This window comes from Cyprinus carpio, chromosome B7 (genome assembly GCF_018340385.1).
Source record: "Cyprinus carpio isolate SPL01 chromosome B7, ASM1834038v1, whole genome shotgun sequence".
NCBI lineage: Eukaryota > Metazoa > Chordata > Actinopteri > Cypriniformes > Cyprinidae > Cyprinus > Cyprinus carpio.
This window is the reverse complement of record NC_056603.1, coordinates 9405420-9427783: the sequence shown is the minus strand read 5'-3', so window position 1 is coordinate 9427783 and position 22364 is coordinate 9405420. Positions and strand designations below refer to the sequence as shown.

Here is a 22364-nt window from a genome sequence, read left to right as displayed (position 1 = left end):
GCATGTGTATCATTATGCGTGTGGACTGAAAAAAAAAAATCTGTTACAGATCACTTAACCTTTAGACACCACTCCAAAATGTTATGATGTGATATTTGATTTTAATGATCATCACAGCAGGAGTCAAATTGCTTGGTTTAAGGTTGTGTCAAGTTTTATGATTCTTTTACCAGAATAAAAGACAAGAAAAAAAAAACTGACCCTACTTCAGTGCAACATTGAAGTAATCTAATATTATCAGCTGTCTAAAACATGTGCTTCATCTGTGTTTCATTCACGAGTGATTTTTTAAATGATCTTTTAGCGAAATCCAGCCATTTCCTCCTCAGGCTGCTCCTGTTTAACCCCCCACAGAACATTATCCCCATTATGACCATACACAGACTGAGACCCCATCTCAGTCTTTCCTCCTCTGTTTTCTTAACAAAACTAGACCTGCTTTTGTTCCTTACGGCTGTGGAGACTTTAACCTCTAGCATAGCTAGATTTATTATTGTTCTGGTGCGCAGTGATTGTTGATGTTGCTGTGTTTTTACAGGCAGCTGGCAGACTTCAGGTAATTTGAGTTTTTTTTATGCTGCAGTCATCAGGTATGAACAGTGTTGTTGGGTAAGTTAGTTTAAAAAAGTAATTAATTACTAGTTACTAATTACGTCTTCAACAGTGCAATTAGATTACTGTACTAATTACTCTCTCCAGAAAGTATATAATTAATTAATTATGTAATTAATTAATTACTATTTAAATATTTTAGTAATTAAATACTAGTTAATTACTTTCTAAATCACATATCAACCTCAACAAGTTATTGATACAAGGATAGACATGAAATGGTTATTTTAATTCTTTCAAGTAACTACATAAATTATTCTGGTCACACTTTAGATTAGGGTCCTAACTATTAACTATGAGTTTTGCCTCAAAATACTCCTAATTACTGCTTATTAATACTTAGTAAAGTAGCTGTTAAGTTGAAGAATTGGGTAGCATTAAGGATTTAGAATCATGTCTTATAATAAGACATTAATATGTGCTTTTTAAGTAATAATAAACAGCTGATGGTGAGTTGATGGTGAGAAGGGTTACCAATTATTAACTCACCAAAGTATTAAAAGAGAAAATAAAAAAAAAAAATCAAACATTATAATTTTAAACTTTAAATTATTATGTAAAAACAATCTACATATTGTGTATAAATGTTCTAAACACAACACAAAATTAAATTAAAATAAATAAGTAACTGTAATTAAATTACAGAAAAAATAAAAGTAATCCCTTACTTTACCTTTTCATGGGAAAAGTAATTACTGTAATTATTTAGCAATTAGTTACGTCCAAAACTGTGTATGAACACTACTTGTTTAATTTAACAAGGCCGTTCATTGAAGAATATTTATTTATAATGTTTATTAGACATTGTGAAGCACATGTGAATGCATATATTCCATTACAACAAACTGTTATGAAAAAATACACACTGCCAACTTGTAATAATTTTTTTAGTCCACTCAACAATTTGTGTGTAATTCATTCATCAAATAGAATGTATTAGTAAAATAAAGTAACATACTTATTTGGATACTAATGTTTGTCTTTTTATGTTTTGTCTTTCATTTTTATAGGCAAATTTTTAGAGAAGTGGGGAATGTTTGGAAAATGGCCAGATTCAGACATCCTTAAGAACATAATAGCTTTTACAATATATGTCATGATGACATATATTAACTGCAGTGCCACAGCTAAAATAGATCCAAGCACTGACCAAATGCCAATATATATATATATATATATATATATATATATATATATATATATATATATATATATGAAAAAGAGGAAAGATCAGAGAAAAGCTGGAATATAAAGTTCTGACAGATGTAAGTGGGACTTTTAGAGCAGACACAGCCTTTGTTTTAATTTTCTCTAGCTTTTTACATTGTTAAAAAAAATAAGTGTTACAGTTTGTTATAAGTTATCCGGTATTCAGAGTTTGGTGGGGGTGGAGAGTCAGGTTTGCGGGGGGTCATGTGGTAGGGAGAGACCCAAATCATTTCCATACACACTTATGAGAAACATACGTTAACTTCTGGTGAAGAGGAATCGAGACTGTTGCACTTCCCCCCAGTCCTCCCAAAATACACACACACTTTGGTTCTGCCTGTGCCAAAAACATCTTTTTTCAACCCCCCCTTTTTTCAGTCACTCCTACCCTTGTTCCATCTCTCCAACCCTCCCTCTCCTTTTCTCTCTCTCTCGCTGGAACGTCAAGGGTGAGACTGTAAGTACTCAGCTTAGGCACAGATCACCACTGGACAGGACAGAGAGTGGAGAGTGGAGAGAGGTAAAGAAGGGAAAAGTTTAATACAGGTACAAGTAGAAGAAGAATGGGCAACTAGGGCATTAAACTGTATTTTAGCACCCTGAAAGTCTCCTAAAAAAAGGGAAAGAAGTACAATAGAAAATAGAGTAGGTGTGAAGTATGGGCTGTCCAGTTCTTTATCTTATTCTGCTGTCCTCACTACTGTGCCTCTCCGGGGTGCAGACTCAGGACTTGAGAGAACGGGATGCACTCTGCAGGGAGGATGGTTGCTTTGTGCTCCATTTTCAGCGCAAGATCTTCCTGGAGGCTTGGCGGAGCTGCAAGGAACACGGAGGGAACCTGGCCACCATCAGGCATCCAAAGGAAGCAGCAATAGTGAAGGAGCTCTTCTCGAACATGGAACTGAGACAACACCACAGAGGCAAGGCAAATATCTGGATTGGCCTTCAGAGACAACCCCGACAATGTTCACCCACCCGACCCCTGCGTGGCTTCTCTTGGGTCACTGGAGATCAGGACACCCAGTACACCAACTGGCTACAAGAGGACTCCGCCAGTACCTGCTCATCCCCACGTTGTGTGGTGATGCCTTACAGCACTGCGGCCCATGAGCAAGGGCATAATCTGAAATGGAAGGACGGACCATGTTCGATTTCAGTGGACGGCTACCTTTGCAGGTACAACTTCCGAGGCATGTGTACAGCTATTGCTAGCGAGGGAGGTGGAAATACACTGTATAGTACCCCTTTTAACCTGCTGAGTACCCTCTTAACACATATCCCCTATGGATCGGTAGCAGCTGTACCTTGTCCTGCTAAAGATGACCAGTCAGTTCTGTGCACACAAAAGGAAGATGGAACTGTTGGTTGGAACAGGGAACCACCTTTTTGCTCTGATACGGCTAAGACAAGCTGGTGCGATAAAGACAACGGAGGTTGCCATCACTTCTGCGTTGAGGATGACTCACACTATTATTGTGATTGCAATGATGGCTATCTCCTGGCTGAGGATGGGGTAAGTTGCTTTCCGTCTGACCCTTGCAATGGGGCTCCATGTGAGTTCGAGTGCTTGCGTGTGATGGATGGCTACCGCTGTGCTTGTCCTGATGGCTACATGCTGGCACCTGATGAACGGGGCTGTGTAGATGTCGATGAATGCCTACAGAGTCCCTGTGAGCATGTCTGTGTAAATGCTCCTGGAACCTTTGAGTGTCGCTGCCGTGATGGTTACCAACAAGATGAAGAGGGTGTCTGTGAAGATGTAGATGAGTGTTCAGACAACCCGTGTGAACATGCGTGTGAGAACACATTGGGCTCCCATATTTGCCACTGCCATCTTGGTTTTGCCCCATTACAAGAGGACCAGAGTAAATGTCATGACATTGACGAATGTCAAATTGAAGGAACATGTGAGCAGATGTGCATCAATTATGATGGAGGCTTTGAGTGCTACTGTGAAGAAGGTTATACTCTTCAATCTGACCAATATTCCTGCAGGCCCGTTGGGGAGGACATGGAGACTCTCTCAACCACTGTCTCCAACCCATGGATTACTCACAACCCCATTTGGAAACCAGAGGATCCTGCATACCCATGGCACCCTCCACCTGATTCTGATTGGAACTGGCAGACTGAGCTGCCCAATGTGGAGACAGTTCCGACAGACCTGATTTTGACAACTGAAGAGGAACCTGAAACTACTACACTGACTGAAAGCTCCCCTGAGGTCATTAATGTTAATTTTGACCTTAATCCAGAACAACCAGTTCATAATGCTTTTTTTCCACCAGCAACTCAGACGCCCACACCAGACTATTATGAGGATGAGAGCACCACGGTTCCCACAGTCCTCCCTTCCTCCACAGCTTCAGGCGGCGCTTGGAATTGGCTCTGGTTCAGCTCAACCCAAACAAAGCCTGAGACACAGGAAACTGCAAAGAACCCTCTCGACCTTTTTGGAGAATATGAGCTTTATGAACAAGACCATGATAATACTGACATGTATGATGTTGAATCAACCACCTTTGGTCCAGGGCAACAAACTTCTACCCTGTTCCCAATGCAGTCACGAGGAATAGAGGAGGTCATTATTGATAATGACAACAGCAGTAACCAGAGCCAAGGAACCAGCTGGTTGCTAATCGGATTGCTAGTGCCACTTTGCATCTTCATTGTGGTGATGGTGGTCCTGGGCATTATCTATTGTACACGCTACACAGTTAAACCACAGAACAAGAACACCAGTGATTGCTATCACTGGATTGCTGGTGCTGGTGACAAAGCGGCTGCTGACATATCTGGCAGCGCAACTAAATCCCATGTTTAAGCAAGTAGGACTGTGACAGGACAGTGTGAAATATGTAAATAAACTTTGTTTTGTAACTTCACAGTAGCGAGAGTTTCAAGAGGAATTTGATAAATTGAGGGTAGCGCCCCATCCTTTCCCTTTGACATTTTTTAATCCATGATTATTTATGGATGTTTATCTGGACTATCTGCTAAGTGAGAAATGGGAGGTGGGGGGCAAGAAGGAATGACTCTAAAAACCACTGAGCCTCATTCTCTGCTGTCCTCAAGAGGCAATAAAAGTTCTTCTACTGTTGGTCACACTGATCTTTTAGTTTGCGAAACAGTTGCTCAACAATCACATGGCAACTAAGAGAGCATACTTAATAGATGAGGATACTTGGTTGAGTAATGTGGGTTATTTATTTTTTATTTTGAAGGGAATTTCCATCTGAATAGTTGTCATTCAAAAAAGTCATGTCTTAAAAAATTTGTTCTGTAAGAAGCCATAATTTCAGTCCATTTTGACAATGTCAAGATTTTTATTCCCTGTTGTGAATTCAGTCTGATCCAGACAAAGAAAAAAGGCTTTCTATCATATGTGTTAAATGTTGTTTTAACCAAACTGTGCCTAACATGTCTTGTAACAAGAAGATTTGAAAATGCTTTCTAAGCATTGTGTGTTTAATGACAGTAATGAAATCAGTCCTTTAGAGGTTAGCATGCATGTGGACAGTCTGGTCATTATGCCACACTGTGAGAGTGAAGTTAGACATATTTTAAAAGCATTATGAAATGGCAAAACAAGCAGTATGACAAGCATGTACCAGTGGCCTTCCTTGATCATTTGCAGTATTATGTTTCGATATTCTTGAGGATATGTGAAGGTAAGGTACAGATAAACTTGTTTAAACCACAAACCACCAAATTTCCTGCTCTAACTACTACTTGATTTAAAAAAAAAACTGTTTATTAAAGTGCTCAATAAGGTTTAAAATATTTGTGTCTTCATTGTTTGAGACAAGCAATATTTGTTTTGTTTTTTTGATGCTATGGCTAATGCATTCCTACAGAGTCAATAGGAAAGTTGTGGTTTAATTTGTAGAATATGATTTTTTTGTAAGGATAAGAGTAAGGATGTAAGGGTTTGCTCAGTTCTGTAAAAGTAACAGTGCCTCCATCTTATTCTTAATTTGTCCTTTCAACACTTCTCATCTCATCTTTGCTTTCTTTTCTCCCTTGTTCCACATGGATACTGAGAGATTTTCTGTGATTGCTGGTGGTACTATGAAAGTACAGAACACATGTTCTGTACTCAGTACCAGCTGATTATCCAATCAGATCAATCTGGCCAGACATCAGAGAGCACCTTACTGTCATGCAGTGTTGTGGATAATTAGTGTGCTCAGCCTTCACATCATCACAGGAAAAACACTCTGGTGTAATCGCTTGAAAACTGACAGCTTCCTACATGTTTTGCTGTTGTGGTTTCAGTTCAGTGTGACATGTCTTTAGATTCATCTTTTGGTGGTCAGAAAGTTTGGGGGCAGTAAACAGTAAATAATAGTGAATAAATACTATTCAGCATGCATGCTTTAAATTGATCATAAATGACAGTAATGATTTCAACATTGTTACAAAAATGAACAAAAAAAATACATTTTGTTCTTATGAACTTTTTATTCATCAAAGAAAAAATGCTTTGTGGTTTCCACAACAACTTTAAGCAGCACTGCTTAACTGTTTTCAACATTTATCATAATAAGAATAATGACAGAGAATGATGATAAGTTTTCTGAGCACCAAATAAGTACATTAGAATGGTTTCTGAAGGATCATGTGACACTGAAGACTGGAGGAATGATGCTTTGCATATAAATTACATTTTACAACATGTTAAAAATAGTTGTTGTTTTTTGAGATAGTATTTAAATAAATGCAGCCTTGGTGAACAGCAGTGTATACAGTTACATTGACTCTAAAAGATTTTTAATCAAAACTGACACATTGGTTCTATTACTCTTGACCAGGTGGTCTTAAAGTGTCCTTGCAGAGCAACTAGAAAGTGTCTGAATACTTTTGACTAAATTCTTAACACTTATTCAGTGTTCCTCATATTCCCTATGTTTTGGGGGCCATGTGTCCCCACAAGGATAATAATACCAGTAAATTTTGACCTTGTGGGGACATTTTTGGTGCCCATAAAAAACATTATAAATCATACAGAATAATCTTTTTGAAAATCTAAAATAGCAGAACATTTTGTTTGAGAGGTAGGGTTAGGGTAAAAGTATAGAAAATACAGTTTATAAAGTATACACCATTACGTCTATGAAGAGTCCCAATAAAACATGGGAACTCTATGTGTGTGTGTGTGTGTGTGTGTGTGTGAGAGAGAGAGAGAGAGAGAGAGAGAGAGCCCTATCTTGCTTGAAAGTAAATGTTGTCTATAATTCAGTGGTATTCATACATTTTTATTTGTGACTTAAGTGTCCATATACTTTTGGGGTCACTGTACTTGTTTTTAATTCTGTAACTGATCATAAGACTAGTGTTTAAATGTTGTAAAAAACTAGTATAAAAAGCATTATGGCTAAATCTCAGTATCTGATACACATACAGTAGTTGTCTTCATGCAAATTAAGAAAGCATATTTTATTATTTATTGGGAACAATTTATACAAAACAATTTTTAGCCACTGCTAGAAATCATTATGCTTTCTTAAAGGCATTTAACTAATTCTTCAAATAATCACTTTAAATATTATAATTGACCTTCCATTATAATTACTAATGTCAGTTTAATTTCAAAGGCTTGCTGATTGTTTGTGTTTGCTTTGTGCCCTCAGGCACTCTCACATTCAGCACAGTGATAAGCAGCTGGGTAAAGATTTCTTCAAAGGAAAATGTTGGAGTATATCATGGCCTCTCCTCATTCCACATTCCACAGATGCCTCTTTTAAATTCAGCAGTGCATTATTAGAGGGAATGGACTGATTTATGTAATGTATTCCAAAGATTGTTAGCTGTCACTGGCTTAGCTGTGTGTCTGTGTGTGGTTGATTGCATGCATAACCAGTCTTACGCTCTCCTGCATTTCTCGATAAACAACCTGTCAGCTGTATTAATTAAGGAAGAATTATTATTGGAGCATTGTTTCTACATTCCACGCAACCTATAGGATCCTAAGTCATTTTATGCCTCGTTTCCAGCACCTATGGAGGCTGATATGGCTCATTAAAAACGCCCTGTGATTTCAGTCTGACATTCCATATACTGTCAGACATGGAATATTGGCAAATGTGTTTGGCATACCTTAGTTTGTTGGGACAGAGAGTACCAAAGTTTTATTTATTTAATTTTCTAAGTATAGAGAAACCTAGCAATATTTTTCACCTAGAAGTGACCCAGATTCAAGTACTACCATGTATTAGAGGTTTAAAATCGTGCAGAAGAAAATATTCATGATTTATGTTGAGATGTTTTCCTTCATTCTGTTCATTTTCCTTATTCCAGTTTTTTTTTTTTTTTTTTTTTTTTTGGTTCATATCCGAATGTTCAGTTCAGCTGTAGGACTTTCTGTAAACTTGCTGGCAGTTTGAACGAGTCACGTACAGGCGAGTCTTGGCCATGCTGTATGTGCCCAGTACAAGCAAATCGTAGCATGTATCCTTATGGACTCGCTTGGCTGCCCGCTCTTATGTTTCTTCTATGATCAGTCATGTGTGAAAATGCAATGTGTATGAAATTTAAGGAGTCCAAGTGTGAAGAGAAAGAAGCCTCTTGTAGCCAGGGAATCTAAGAGAAGATTGAGATATGAGTTTTGGGAATTGTGAGTTTTGCATTTCTATGCCTAATTACAGTAATATGGAGCCAGGCTGAATATCTCTGCACAACACCACAGACGCCTCAAACTGGGCTTTTCATATATTAGGTTGGAATCTTTGTTGTACTGCATTCAGTAAATTATTCAGAAAAAAAAACAAAAAAAAAAAACATTTTGGCAGATACTTCCTTAACCAAAGGACTTTTAACACCATGCATTATGTATGTGAGTGTGTACTGTAAATGCAGCAATAAAGGGACTGCAGAAATGAGACGTGGCTCTTTGTGAATGTTTATGATCTGTGCACCAAGAAATGTGCGATTAGACTTCACAGTTATTTCTCAGCAATATACAGGTCCTTCTCAAAAAATTAGCATATTGTGAAAAAGTTCATTATTTTCCATAATGTAATGATAAAAATTTAACTTTCATATATTTTAGATTCATTGCACACCAACTGAAATATTTCAGGTCTTTTATTGTTTTAATACTGATGATTTTGGCATACAGCTCATGAAAACCCAAAATTCCTATCTCAAAAAATTAGCATATCATGAAAAGGTTCTCTAAACGAGCTATTAACCTAATCATCTGAATCAACTAATTAACTCTAAACACCTGCAAAAGATTCCTGATGCTTTTAAAAAAACTCCAGCCTGGTTCATTACTCAAAAACCGCAATCATGGGTAAGACTGCCGACCTGACTGCTGTCCAGAAGGCCATCATTGACACCCTCAAGCGAGAGGGTAAGACACAGAAAGAAATTTCTGAACGAATAGGCTGTTCCCAGAGTGCTGTATCAAGGCACCTCAGTGGGAAGTCTGTGGGAAGGAAAAAGTGTGGCAAAAAACGCTGCACAACGAGAAGAGGTGACCGGACCCTGAGGAAGATTGTGGAGAAGGACCGATTCCAGACCTTGACTGAGTCTGGAGTAGAAACATCCAGAGCCACCGTGCACAGGCGTGTGCTTTTGAACCAGAAACAGCGGCAGAAGCGCCTGACCTGGGCTACAGAGAAGCAGCACTGGACTGTTGCTCAGTGGTCCAAAGTACTTTTTCGGATGAAAGCAAATTTTGCATGTCATTCGGAAATCAAGGTGCCAGAGTCTGGAGGAAGACTGGAGAGAAGGAAATGCCAAAATGCCTGAAGCCCAGTGTCGAGTACCCACAGTCAGTGATGGTCTGGGGTGCCATGTCAGCTGCTGGTGTTGGTCCACTGTGTTTTATCAAGGGCAGGGTCAATGCAGCTAGCTATCAGGAGATTTTGGAGCACTTCATGCTTCCATCTGCTGAAAAGCTTTATGGAGATGAAGATTTCGTTTTATCAGCACGACCTGGCACCTGCTCACAGTGCCAAAAACCACTGGTAAATGGTTTACTGACCATGGTATTACTGTGCTCAATTGGCCTGCCAACTCTCCTGACCTGAACCCCATAGAGAATCTGTGGGATATTGTGAAGAGAAAGTTGAGAGACGCAAGACCCAACACTCTGGATGAGCTTAAGGCCGCTATCGAAGCATCCTGGGCCTCCATAACACCTCAGCAGTGCCACAGGCTGATTGCCTCCATGCCACGCTGCATTGAAGCAGTCATTTCTGCAAAAGGATTCCCGGCCAAGTATTGAGTGCATAACTGAACATAATTATTTGAAGGTTGATTTTTTTTGTATTAAAAACACTTTTCTTTTATTGGTCGGATGAAATATGCTAATTTTTTGAGATAGGAATTTTGGGTTTTCATGAGCTGTATGCCAAAATCATCAGTATTAAAACAATAAAAGACCTGAAATATTTCAGTTGGTGTGCAATGAATCTAAAATATATGAAAGTTTAATTTTTATCATTACATTATGGAAAATAATGAACTTTTTCACAATATGCTAATTTTTTGAGAAGGACCTGTACATTGAGTGGCAATTTTATCAGGTACATTTGATTGTCAACAATCCACTTTGGTACATCATTTGCCCACTTCAGCTTCATATTTTTGTTCTAGAAACATGGCATTCAGATGTGTTTTTCTGTATACCAATATTGTAATTGTCATTGTCTAACTGACTAAATCAGCAACTACTGAACATCTCTGCAAGATCTACATATTGCAGATTTAGCAAATGGTTTTCGATTTATATGTTTGCATTTACAAGCAAAAATTATGGCTTTTAAAATGGCCACTGGGTGTATATTGAATGTCTGTCAGCTTGTATGTGTGTATGTGTGCACTATCCATTGATGACTTCCTTTAGAGTTTAAATTGCTCAGTAGATGTTGGATTTTCATCAGTCGACTTCATAATCTGCTCTCAAGTGAATCGTTTTTTTTAAATCTCCCGAAAAGGCAGATCATGTTTCTGATGTAATATACATAATTTATTTGCATCCTCCATGCCTAAAACAACAGTCAACAGTTTTCTTTGCAGAATAAAGCAGATCAGACAAAATGCAGTCATGCCCTATTTTTCTAGAGCGCTAGGATTACTTGCAATCATGAAATTCCATTTGAATAGTGCTTTGATCCAACACGAGCATCACTTTCTCTTGCCAAGTCACTCCAGTGAGGGCTGCCTTTCTCAAAGCTTTTTTGTTTTCAGGAAAGTCAACCAACACCCCAGTCCTGTTTCTTGTTCTGATTTGGCTTTTTAAAGTACTAATAACACCTTGTGATATCTTTTGTTTATGGGACAGAGGGATTAAAATCTGCAATTAGATTGTTTGAAGATATGGTTCACGCCATTCAAGGTCTATCTGTTTCACAAGCTGCTGAGCAGATGTGCAGATCATGGGCTTTCCCAGGCTACTCCTTTGATCTGTCAGTCAACCGTAAAATCATTCTTATTTTCCATGGCACATTGTAACAATAGCAATTTCACTATAATAGATGTAATGTCTATTTTTTAAATTGCTGTTGCTACAATGTGCCATGGAAAATAAGGCTGATTTTATGGTTTTGTCTATTTTGTCTAATGTAGTAAAATAAATATTAAATCTGCAGTCTGTAGGTTTTGCCTCTTTGTCGCCATCTCTGTTTGAAACCTGCAGTTGCAGCTGTGTGCAGAATTATCTTCCTTACGTGGGCTGTGCTCCGGCGCGACTTCAGCACAGATGAATCTAATGTTTTGAGGAGTATAAGTGACTGTCAGTCAGTCACCGCACCGGTGTGGATATTTACTGTACTTTGCATAGATTCTAGCCTATGTCTTGGAATATATGACCAAAATAAGAATTTTCACTGTATATTGTCATCTGAAAATGTACTCTAAGTAACAATCTGCCACATTTGTTCTGACCAACTGAGGAAAAAAGCATTACATTAAATCGCTCTACCAATGATGGTTTAATCTAAAGATTGGTTAGCTCATATCACATCAAACCATGCAAATTATTATATTGTTATACTTTATTCTTTATTTCATTAACACATAATCCTTTCTGGATTATAATCTGCCATCAAAATAATACATTTAATTATTCCAGCTGTTGTGATAAAAGGCTATAAATGATCCTTCACCTACAGGATCCTCACATGAGGACAGGTGAAATGCTGACAGGTGTCTTGACAGTTTACTTCTCAGCTGTGTGCATTATCCAAAATTAATGTACATGGAGGGCAACACTTGTCATCTTAAAATTATAGCCAACAGCACCTGAATACTAATCACAAGAACATTCATGAAAAAAGAAACACTTGTGAAAAAGTGTACTGCAAGCCATTTGAGAATTAATTGGCTTAAATGGTTTTTCTCATTGTGAAGCACTTTCTGCTGTTGGAGATACTGAGAAATGTTTGAGTGCTTTTGAAATGCCGACAGGTGTCTTGACAGTTTACTTCCCAGCTGTGTGCATTATCCAATTTTTCGTCATTGTTCAAGCAGGTTCTTCAAGTAAAATTATCTTCAAGAGAGTTTATGTGTAAATAAATGAAGGAACAACAAAATATGAGGATGCCAGAGTGTGTCTGTTTGTTAGAGCAAAGAAAGCACAAGGCAAGAATACTTACAATAGTAAAGTAATAAGTTAATTATAGTTCATATTTCAAAGTGTGAAGAAAGATTAACATTATAGTAATGCAACATTTTATGCATAACATAATTTTTTTTATATCTGTACGTTTGGTTTCATAGAAATGGTTCAGATTCAGATCAATGTGATTCTCTTTACATCATTACACTCCATTAAGATCCCATGGGAAAATTTTTGTTTTTTTTTGCAGTTAATTTTAGTATCCCATACTGCAATGACTTATATATCACAGAATATGACCATGTTAAGACCATGTTGGATTGATGCATATGTAGTTAAAGTAAGTTTCATAAAATACAAGTTCTCAGATATTTTTCTAAGTCTTAAAGGGATAGTTCACCCAGAAAAGTGTCATATTTCCTCTTTCATGTTGTTCTATGTTGGTTAAGACCTAATTGACTTTCCTCAAAATATCTTATTTGTGTTCAGAAAATAAAATAAAATAATACAAGTTTGGAAAAACCTTAAAACAAAATTTCTGTTTTTGGATGTACAATCCATGGTAGAAGGTTTTTCAATACAGTTATTCACAAAACTTCAATGATGGAGAATGCATCTTGGATTGAAAGCGAAAAGATTAAGTGACCTTTGTAGTTTAACAGTAAGAGGTAGTGAGATTGACTGATCTGCTCTTGTGTTTCTGATCTGTCTAACAGGCAGACTATGTCAGTGACTTTAGACCATGCTTAACTCCTTAGCATAATGCAAAATCTATAGATGTAAAAATAGAAAACAAGAGATGAGAAACTGGGCGTCATGTGTAATATGAATGTGAATGTGCAAGTGATTAAGTATAGCAGTAAAAAAGTATTTTATCATTCCCTTTTTCTCAGACAATGTTCAGTCTTGGTGATCAGAGTTCCTTGGGAGCAACTACTGTGAATAAATTCTATTCTAATTCTACAATGATCTCTTTTGGCATGAGGCCCAGGGGATCCTCTTCTAACAATCCATAGTCATTACTTTGCCAGATATCTGATTACATGCTAGTCTAAGGCCTTTTGAATGCTTTTGTCTGGTTTATAAAACTTTATAAAGATATATTAATGATTTATGGCGCAGATAGTTAAAGTGAAGTAACATCTGTGGTGAAATCGAATATTTCCCCTCGCAGATATTTCTCCGAAATTCCTGTCTAGACAATCACATAAATGGAACTGAGGTGAATCGGAGGGCGTTTTTGTCTGAGCTACAACATTTTCTATTTATTAATGACAAACCCAGATATAGTTTTAATTCTGAATTGAAATCTTTCGAAACTACATTATTTATGTCGTTATGAATAAGGGAGGAGACAAGATGCAGCACATTAATGCACGAATATCATGAATTACATCATCAAACCCTTAGTGATTTTTACTGTTCTTAGAAAGAATTTGGGAATTCATTTCCTCAGGAAGCCTGTGCTACAAATAAAAAAAAAAAATGGCATACAAGAGAGAGAAAAAATGAAGTTATGATGAATCCTAAATTGCGGCTAAACAGAAACTGCACTGACACAAATGAATGCAGTATGTTTTGTTGTTCGAATCATTTAATATTTTTTCTTCAGTAAATCATCAGAGGAGATATTTCTATCCAACATGGACTTATTTAAGCTGTTTTATTGCTTATGTAATTGTATTACATCATTATATTTAGCAACGTTCATCAGTGAACTTTAGAATTAATATTTGTCATAATAAACAATTCTTCTTTCAGCTTATTAGTCTAACTGTAGGCTGTTTACTGTTACCAGGCAACAACCTGGCAGATTAAAATTGTGTTGAAGAATGTGTGGTCGCAAGTGTGTGTTTATGTTCATTTATAGTCACTTGAATGCGGCTCATACAATCAGAGTCATACATCAGTGTATCGTGTATGAATTCAAGGTCAGCTGCTGAAGGGGGGCAGCTGTGGCCTAATGGTTAGAGATTTGGACTTGTAACCAGAAGGTCGCAGGTTCGAGTCTCGGTGCTGGCAGGAGTTGTAGGTGGGAGGGAGTGAATGAACAGTGCTCTCTTCCACCCTCAATATCCATGGCTGAAGTGCCCTTGAGCAAGGCACTGAACCCCCAACTGCACCCCGATGGATATATAGCTGCCCACTGCTCCGGGTGTGTGTTCACGGTGTGTTCACTTCTCACTGCTGTGTGTGTGCACTTGGATGGGTTAAATGCAGAGCACCAATTTCGAGTATGGGTTACCATACTTGACAAATGTCACGACTAAGTGTGTGGCTTGGCAGCCAAAAATAAGCATAAAACAGATACACTGACAAAATGAGGTACAACCCATCCGCACAATCAGCATCTCCTGAAAGCACATTATCGATCATTATTATGCTCGGTTTTTAATAGTGAAAAGGTTCAGTGGGTTGAATGATTGCCTCAGGTGTCTTTGTGTGTATGTAAACTCCATGCAGCTCAGCTAGTATGGGAAACTGAGCTCAGTCATTTGTAAAAGTTTCTTATTTGGGAAGTCATCAGACAATTCTTGTCAAATTAGATTCAATTGATTAAATGAATAGCTCAAGACAAATGTTCATTCAGCTTTGAAACAATAAACAGTATCTAAACTATGGAAATATGTAGTAAACCAATCATGAGGAATCATTTGATTATCTGAGCCATTTGCACTTGGAATGCAGCCTTTATTGGTGGAAATATGGAGTGGTGAGCCATCACTATGTAAAGTGAGTCATTTCTAATAGATATCACCTGGCTGGACTATATTACTTAGGAAAGAATGTTTAAATCATATCATCCTTCCAATTCTATCATCCAAGATTTAAACACAATATATTTTCCTTAGCATGTGTCTCCTAACTGACTCCACTGAGGCTGAAAAAGAGGAACGAATAAAAAAAAGATTCTCTTCATTATTTATTTATGGCAGGTATTTGGATTCGTTCCTTTTGGTGGAGGTCCCCAGTTTATCTTACTAATTCCTGCTAAATGACTCTGGAAACTTCACTGGAACATAATGGAGGTTATTAGAGCTTTAGGTGAAACCAGATGTGGGAGGGTCATAAAATCACCATTTCTTTAAACGATCTTCTCCTGCGGCACTAACGCTCCATGCTTTGACCTCGCTTTCCAAGAAAATGCTTTAAGCGGGAGGTCCGTCCGTATCCTAACATTTACGAAATGATGAAAAATTGATGTGAACTCTTCTTTAATCTTGGTCCTGTTTACAGCACACGAGGGCTTTGTCTGAAATTGAGGTTGTTGCCCTCATTTTTGTGCCCCGTTTTATTTTTAGCCATTTCTATCAATCATAATGTCATAATCTGCCACCTTCCCTGTGATGAGTTTCTCAAGCACCCAACCACTGGGGTCTCAGCAAGGTCTGCAATGCAGAATCTTTCTATGGACGTAAGCCAAGTCTGAGAGCTTTTTTTTTTTTTGCACGCTATGGCCCGCATACCTCTGACAAAATGATAAGGACATGTAGGCAGTACAAGAGCTCCTACTTGACCTTTATTCTAATAATATTACTGGGCAAGGTGCTTTTGTTCTCGCTCTGTTTTAGATGGTGTCAAGTTGACACATTGGAAGAGGGGTCATAATGTAGCAAGGAAAAATATGACTGCGCCCCAGAGCTTTAGAAATTGCTGTCACATCGAATCATTTGTGCTGATAACAGTTGCCACAAACACATAAAAAGCATTTTTAGGGACAATTGTTTCAGAATATACCCAACAGATGTTAGCAGGTGTTTAATGGTAATGTTATACTCTTGCCGTAGACCACTGAGGAGTCCTATGTTTCCTCCATGTGGCCCCTTGGGGTTGTGCACATTTTCAGTCAGCATTCATCTACGGTTCTGCTTCATTCATGGCCAATGAACAAAAACTGGTTGATAAAAAAAAAGGACAAAGAGCAATATTTTTATAAAGGAAACAATCTGGCCTCACATTTAAACTTCATTAGCATAATAAAGGCAGAAGAAGATTAGTGTGGGCAGTTGTGATATCACTTATCAGTTATTTTTGTTGAGTCATTAAAACTGAAGCCAGTGTCACTGCAATACCATTTCAAACACTAAGCCTTCATGAATATGAAACGTGGCTATAGAACAAGTGAATTTTGAAATATGGAGTGCTGCAGGGATGATGTGTTTTTGCAGGCCAAAACCTAAAAAGTTAGCTTTTCAGCATTGTCCTGAAGTCAGTGGGTTTTAAAATGGGTTTTTGTTTAAATGCTTAAAATAGGGTCTGCCATTAATACAGGCTCAAGGTATTTTCATGTTTCATTCAATATCAGTAAAACCTCCTTGTTTTTTTTGTTTTTTTTTTGATGTCTTGAAAAAGGTTTTTTGTTTGCTAACAAGTGGCTAAATGGGACTGGAGTTGTTTTGGGAATATTAAATGTCATTAGGCCCAACATGTTTATAATCATGTTCTTTCAAACTATTCTAATTCGAGCTTTCAGGGAAAATTGTTTTTAAAAAAAGATACTTAGTGGTGGTGTTGTTCATTCATTTCTAGCCTATGTTTAGCTTTTACCTTTGGCTTTGTATTTAGACTTCAAAATTCAAGTAGTGTTCATTTGTAAAGATTAATATAATGAACAAAATGTGTAAGAACATTTATTGGTCACAGAGTTTTTTTTTTTTTTAATAGAAAAAAATACTATCTGCTGCTTTTTGTTGAGGGAAACAGGATGATTCCAACTTCTGGGTTGGCCTTCAAAAATATGTCATCACTTCAGCACTCTACAGTATATCTGTTTTTGTAGCTGTGCATGATTTGAGTTTTTGGTGATTGCTGAAGCATGACTAAGCATTTGCAAGGAACTTTTAAAGCTTTTTGCATGATTTTATTCTATTCACATCAACAGTAACATATTATATATTCTCCATAACTCTTTGTTAATAATCTTTCTGTCAAATCAAGGTCTTTTAGCTGTGAATATAGACTAGCCACCTCAGAACTCTGATTATAAATGCATTGAAGGTTGGTCTTTTTGCAGTCACATTAATATGTCATTTATTTTAATGTCACCTGTGTCCTGCCTCGTGTTTCTTTCATAACCTTGCGTCAGTTTCATTAATTCAGTGAAATAATGTTGTCCACTTTCATTTAACATTTGTATAAATCTTATTTGACATTGTGAGAGGCAACAGAAAAAAAATAGTTTGGAGTCAAATATATTTGGAGATATAGAGTAGCCTAAATGGAATTTCTACAGTATGCATAGTTTCTGGTGCTTTAATTATTCTCAGTGTGTTTCATTTAATTTATAGACCAAAGAACACATGTTAACTGATCGAAGGAAATCATAGTTTTGCATTCACATTGCAGAAATCATGCTCAAGAAAATTGAACATGCTTCTTGAAGGTGTATGAAGGGCTAATGCATTAGAATGTATGAATTTTAATGTCTGTTCAATTAATATTCAGAACAAATAGCATTGAGAAGTCTGCTGGCTCATTTGACTCCATTAAGTCTGTATTTCTCCAGTTACAGTTAAGCTTTAGAAAGATTCTGTAGCCTTGGGCCTGAGCATCTACTAGCTAGCAGATAAATTCACTGACTCATACTGCTTTTCATTTTTGCCTTAAAGGCAGAAGAGTTAAGTGTTGCTATGAGACTACTTGGTAATGGCTTTGGCATTGATTAAAAAAATTGACTCTGTTACTGTAGAGACCTTATTTAGTTCCACCGTATCCCAAAGGTACACTGCTTTTCACATCCAAATGCTAAAATTTGTTCAGGCTTTCTATAATTGGTCTGAAGTCAAAAGGCTCGACCAACTTGACCTTTCTGTGATTGAGGGCAATAAGTTGTTGGTCAAAATATATGCTCAGCACTGTGGGCATTATTTTGACAATCCAGTCACCCAGTGTGGGCCTTGAGGGGATTCAGTGTGATTAGTTCTGTCCATCTTGATCAACAGTAAAAGGTTTCAGTCACATTATTTAATAATTGTTTTCTATTATGAATTGATATTTTAGATATAATTTTAGTCCAGCAGTATTATCTGTATAAACTATTCTAGAAATAATATGTTCAATTCTTTTCATTAGTGTATATTTCTTTTCTCATATATTTATATGTACAAATATATATTATATATTTTTTTTATATATATATATATATATATATATATATATATATATATATATATATATATATATATATATATATATATATATATATACATCTTTTACTCAACCTTATGTCATTCGGAACCTGGACTTGACAAAATTGTGAAGAATATCCACACACACACACACACACACACACACACACACACACACACACACACACACACACACACACACACACACACACACACACACACACACACACACACACAATCCCAATTTGAGTAAATAATACATTTTCATTTTGCATTTCATTTTTCTGTTCCTTTACATACAGTATATCCCCAAAGACAAAATATAATTTACAGTAATTTACACATTTTTAAAGGTTACATAGATGATGTTTAAAGCAAAATATTGCATTTTTTGCAATATATATACTCAATGGCCACTTTATTAGGTACACCTTGCTAGTACCGGGTTGGACCCCCTTTTGCCTTCAGAACTGCCTTAATTCTTTGTGGCATAGATTCAACAAGCTGTGGAAACATTCCTCAGCAACTGGGGGTTCAGTGCCTTGCTCAAGGGCACTTCAGCCATGGGTATTTAGGGGGGAAGAGAGCGCTGTTCATTCACTCCCTCCCACCTACAACTCCTGGCAGAACCGAGACTTGAACCTGCGACCTTCAGGTTACAAGTCCAAATCTCTAACCATTAGGCCACAGCTGCCCCATGGACAGGGGTGGACATGGTCAGCAACAAAACTCAGGTAGGCTGTGATGTTTAAACAATGCTCAATTGGTACTGAGGGGCCCAAAGTGTGCCAAGAAAATATCCCCCACACCTTTACACCACCACCAGCCTGAACCATTGAGACAAGGCAGGATGGATCCATGCTTTCATGTTCTTTACGCCAAATTCTGACCCTACCATCTGAATGTCGCAGCAGAAATCGAGACTCATCAGACCAGGCAACGTTTTTTCAATCTTCTATTGTCCAATTTTGGAGAGCCTGTGCAAATTGTAGCCTCCGTTTCCGGTTTTTAGCTGACAGGAGCGGCACCCGGTGTGCTCTTCTGCTGCTGTAGCCCATCTGCTTCAGGGTTCGACGTGTTGAGCGTTCAGAGATGGTATTCTGCATACCTTGGTTGTAATGAGTGGTTATTTGAGTAACTGTTGCCTTTCTATCATCTCTAACCAGTCTGTCCATTCTCCTCTGACCTCTGACATCAACATGGCATTTTCGTCCACACAACTGCCGCTCACTGTATATTTTCTCTTTTTCAGACCATTCTCTGTAAACCCTAGAGATGGTTGTGTGTGAAAATCCCAGTAGATCAGCAGTTTTTGATATACTCAGACCAGCATGTCTGGCACCAACAAACATTCCACGTTCAAAGTCACTTAAATCCCCTTTCTTCCCCTTTCGTCCCCATTCTGATGCTCGGTTTGAACTTCAGCAAGTCATCTTCACCACATCTAGATGCCTAAATGCATTGAGTTGCTGCCATGTGATTGGCTGATTAGCCATTTTTGTTACCAAGCAATTGAACAGGTGTACCTAATGAAGTGGCTGGTAAGTGTGTGTATATATATATATAAATCTATATATATACAACTGGGAAGATTTGAAATGTGCAGAGCAAGGAAACTGAAGAAATCACATACCTGGAGGTTTTTTTGTCAAGAATCAGCATTACTGCTGAAGACAAACCAGACACAATTCACAAAAGGCTATTTATAAATAGTCATGGATGCACAAGAAGGCAACGCATAATATTAACCAAGGGTATAAACTTCAACAGGATAATTTATGTAAATTGAGTCATTTTGTCTTACGGAATATACGTATATAATACCGTATCTGCTACTGTATGTTCAATAGTTTCATCAAGGCTGTATAAAAAATAAATAAAAGTAAACTGTAAACTATTAGTATTTTTTACAATCCACAGCCTTCTTTGCCTCATGCCAAATAGAAGGGTCCAAAGGTGTCCCTTTGAGGATACTGCCCCAGTGACAAGCTGCTGCACCACTAAAACTACAATATGTGCACATTTCTTTCTGAAAGTGTGAAAGAGAGTTTCTGTAACAGAACTGCATGCCCCATATTTCTACCAAATGGATTTGGCATGAGGCAAAGAAAGCTGTGTATTGTAAAAATGAATAATAGTTTGCAGTTTCAACACATGAATCAATTATGTTGATTTTATAAATTCACCTTAATAAAAGTAGTTCAGCTATGCAATTTCCCAGAATCAAAGAAGCTTTTATTTGAAGCAAAGTTTTGTAAAAGTGAACGCCTTGTTAAAGTTTGATAGAGGTTGCTCAGAGGTTGGTCTCAGAGGTTTCACTGGCATGGAAATTGAATCAGGAAAATTTCAGCAATGGCAATGAATTATAATCAGAGCACTATGTGAAAAAGTGCTTAATGCACATTTGGAGTTTTCTGTTTAATGACTATGTTCAGAATGGCATACTATTATGGCTATATCTGCAGTTTATACTATATATTCTGTGCACAGTATGCAGGTTTTATGCATGCATAGAATACACTGATAACCTGCTTACTCTGCCGTTCAAAGGTGTGGCATCAGTAAGATTAAAAAAATAACAGTAATCCTTTTATTCCGCAAAAATGTGTTACAATGATTAAAAGTGTCATTGAAGACACTTTTAATGCTACAAAAAAATTAAATGCTGTTCTTTTAAACTTTCTATTTATGAAAATGAATCCTGAAAAATGTATCATGGTTTGCATAAAAATATAAAGCAATATTTAAGCAATATTGACTGCTGAAAATTCAGCTTTGCCTTCACAGGAATGTATGTAGTAAACTAGTATTTCAAACAGCAAACATTTTGTAGAAGTGAAACAATCAACAGTCTTGAGAAAACTTGCCAGACCAGCATAACTAATTCCATTACATAATGATTAGATAAACATGTCACATCAGCAAGAATTTAGTTTAGCACTTCACTTTAGGGCACAATGTCCCTAGACACAAGATACAAGATACAAGATGTTCATGTGGATGAGCAGAATCTCACAGTTGTCTAGTAAACAAATATGATTATTGCCATATAATAAATAGTAACATTAACTGAATAAACTGATTTTTCTGAATAACAGCAATGCTACACAATAATAAATACTTGCTATTACTTTCTTTCCATTCTTCTCTCTCCCTTCCCCCTTCCCTCTCGCTCTCTCCCAGACGTCTCCAGTAATTTCTTCACTCATGTGGCCATGTGTCCTTTTCTGACATTGCAGATGCTGACAGTAATATTAACACTGTGATTTGAGTCACCTGCAGTAGATGATTGCAAATGATGTGGCTGTGAAGGTCAGTTTGGTGTTTACAAAGTGCATTTAAATGTGCTTATGAAACATAATGGCTAAAGCAGGGAGGCAGTAAAGCATGCACGTGTTTCTACTCATAGAGGTTCACTTGGGAGCACTAGGTATTTTCTGCCTGATGCTACAGTATAGTGAACAGATAGTTGACTTCTATTTTAAGATAATGTTTTGTACATGTTTTAGTGCATGCATAGCTTGTTTGCATTATACAAGTTAGCATTCAAAAACTTGTATATATCTAGAACTCAATATATTTGTATGGCTACTCCACCACGAATGCTAAAGAAATAACTATGAGTCACTGCATGCAACTTGATAGGACTCCAAATTGGTGTCACAAGTTCAAATACACGTTCTATGTAGATGAAAATTCACGCACATAATTGTGGAGCATGCAGACAAAAAAAATAAAACATAGATGCTTATTTCCCTATATTCTCATCATCATCAGAACAATGCATGTTCTGACATGTTCTTTATTTGTGTTTTCTGCTTTTCTGTGATTTATTTATTTGTTTG

At 37.1% G+C, this 22364-nt stretch overlaps 1 protein-coding gene across 1 annotated transcript; it reads left to right on the top strand.

Moving 5' to 3' along the window:
* The first annotated feature begins 2240 nt into the window (after positions 1-2240).
* On the top strand, positions 2241-8702 carry cd248a (CD248 molecule, endosialin a). The gene has a single exon (XM_042727110.1). It carries the CDS (start codon positions 2480-2482, stop codon positions 4643-4645), a length of 2166 nt encoding a protein of 721 aa, XP_042583044.1. The 5' UTR covers positions 2241-2479; the 3' UTR covers positions 4646-8702.
* The last annotated feature ends 13662 nt before the right edge of the window (positions 8703-22364 follow it).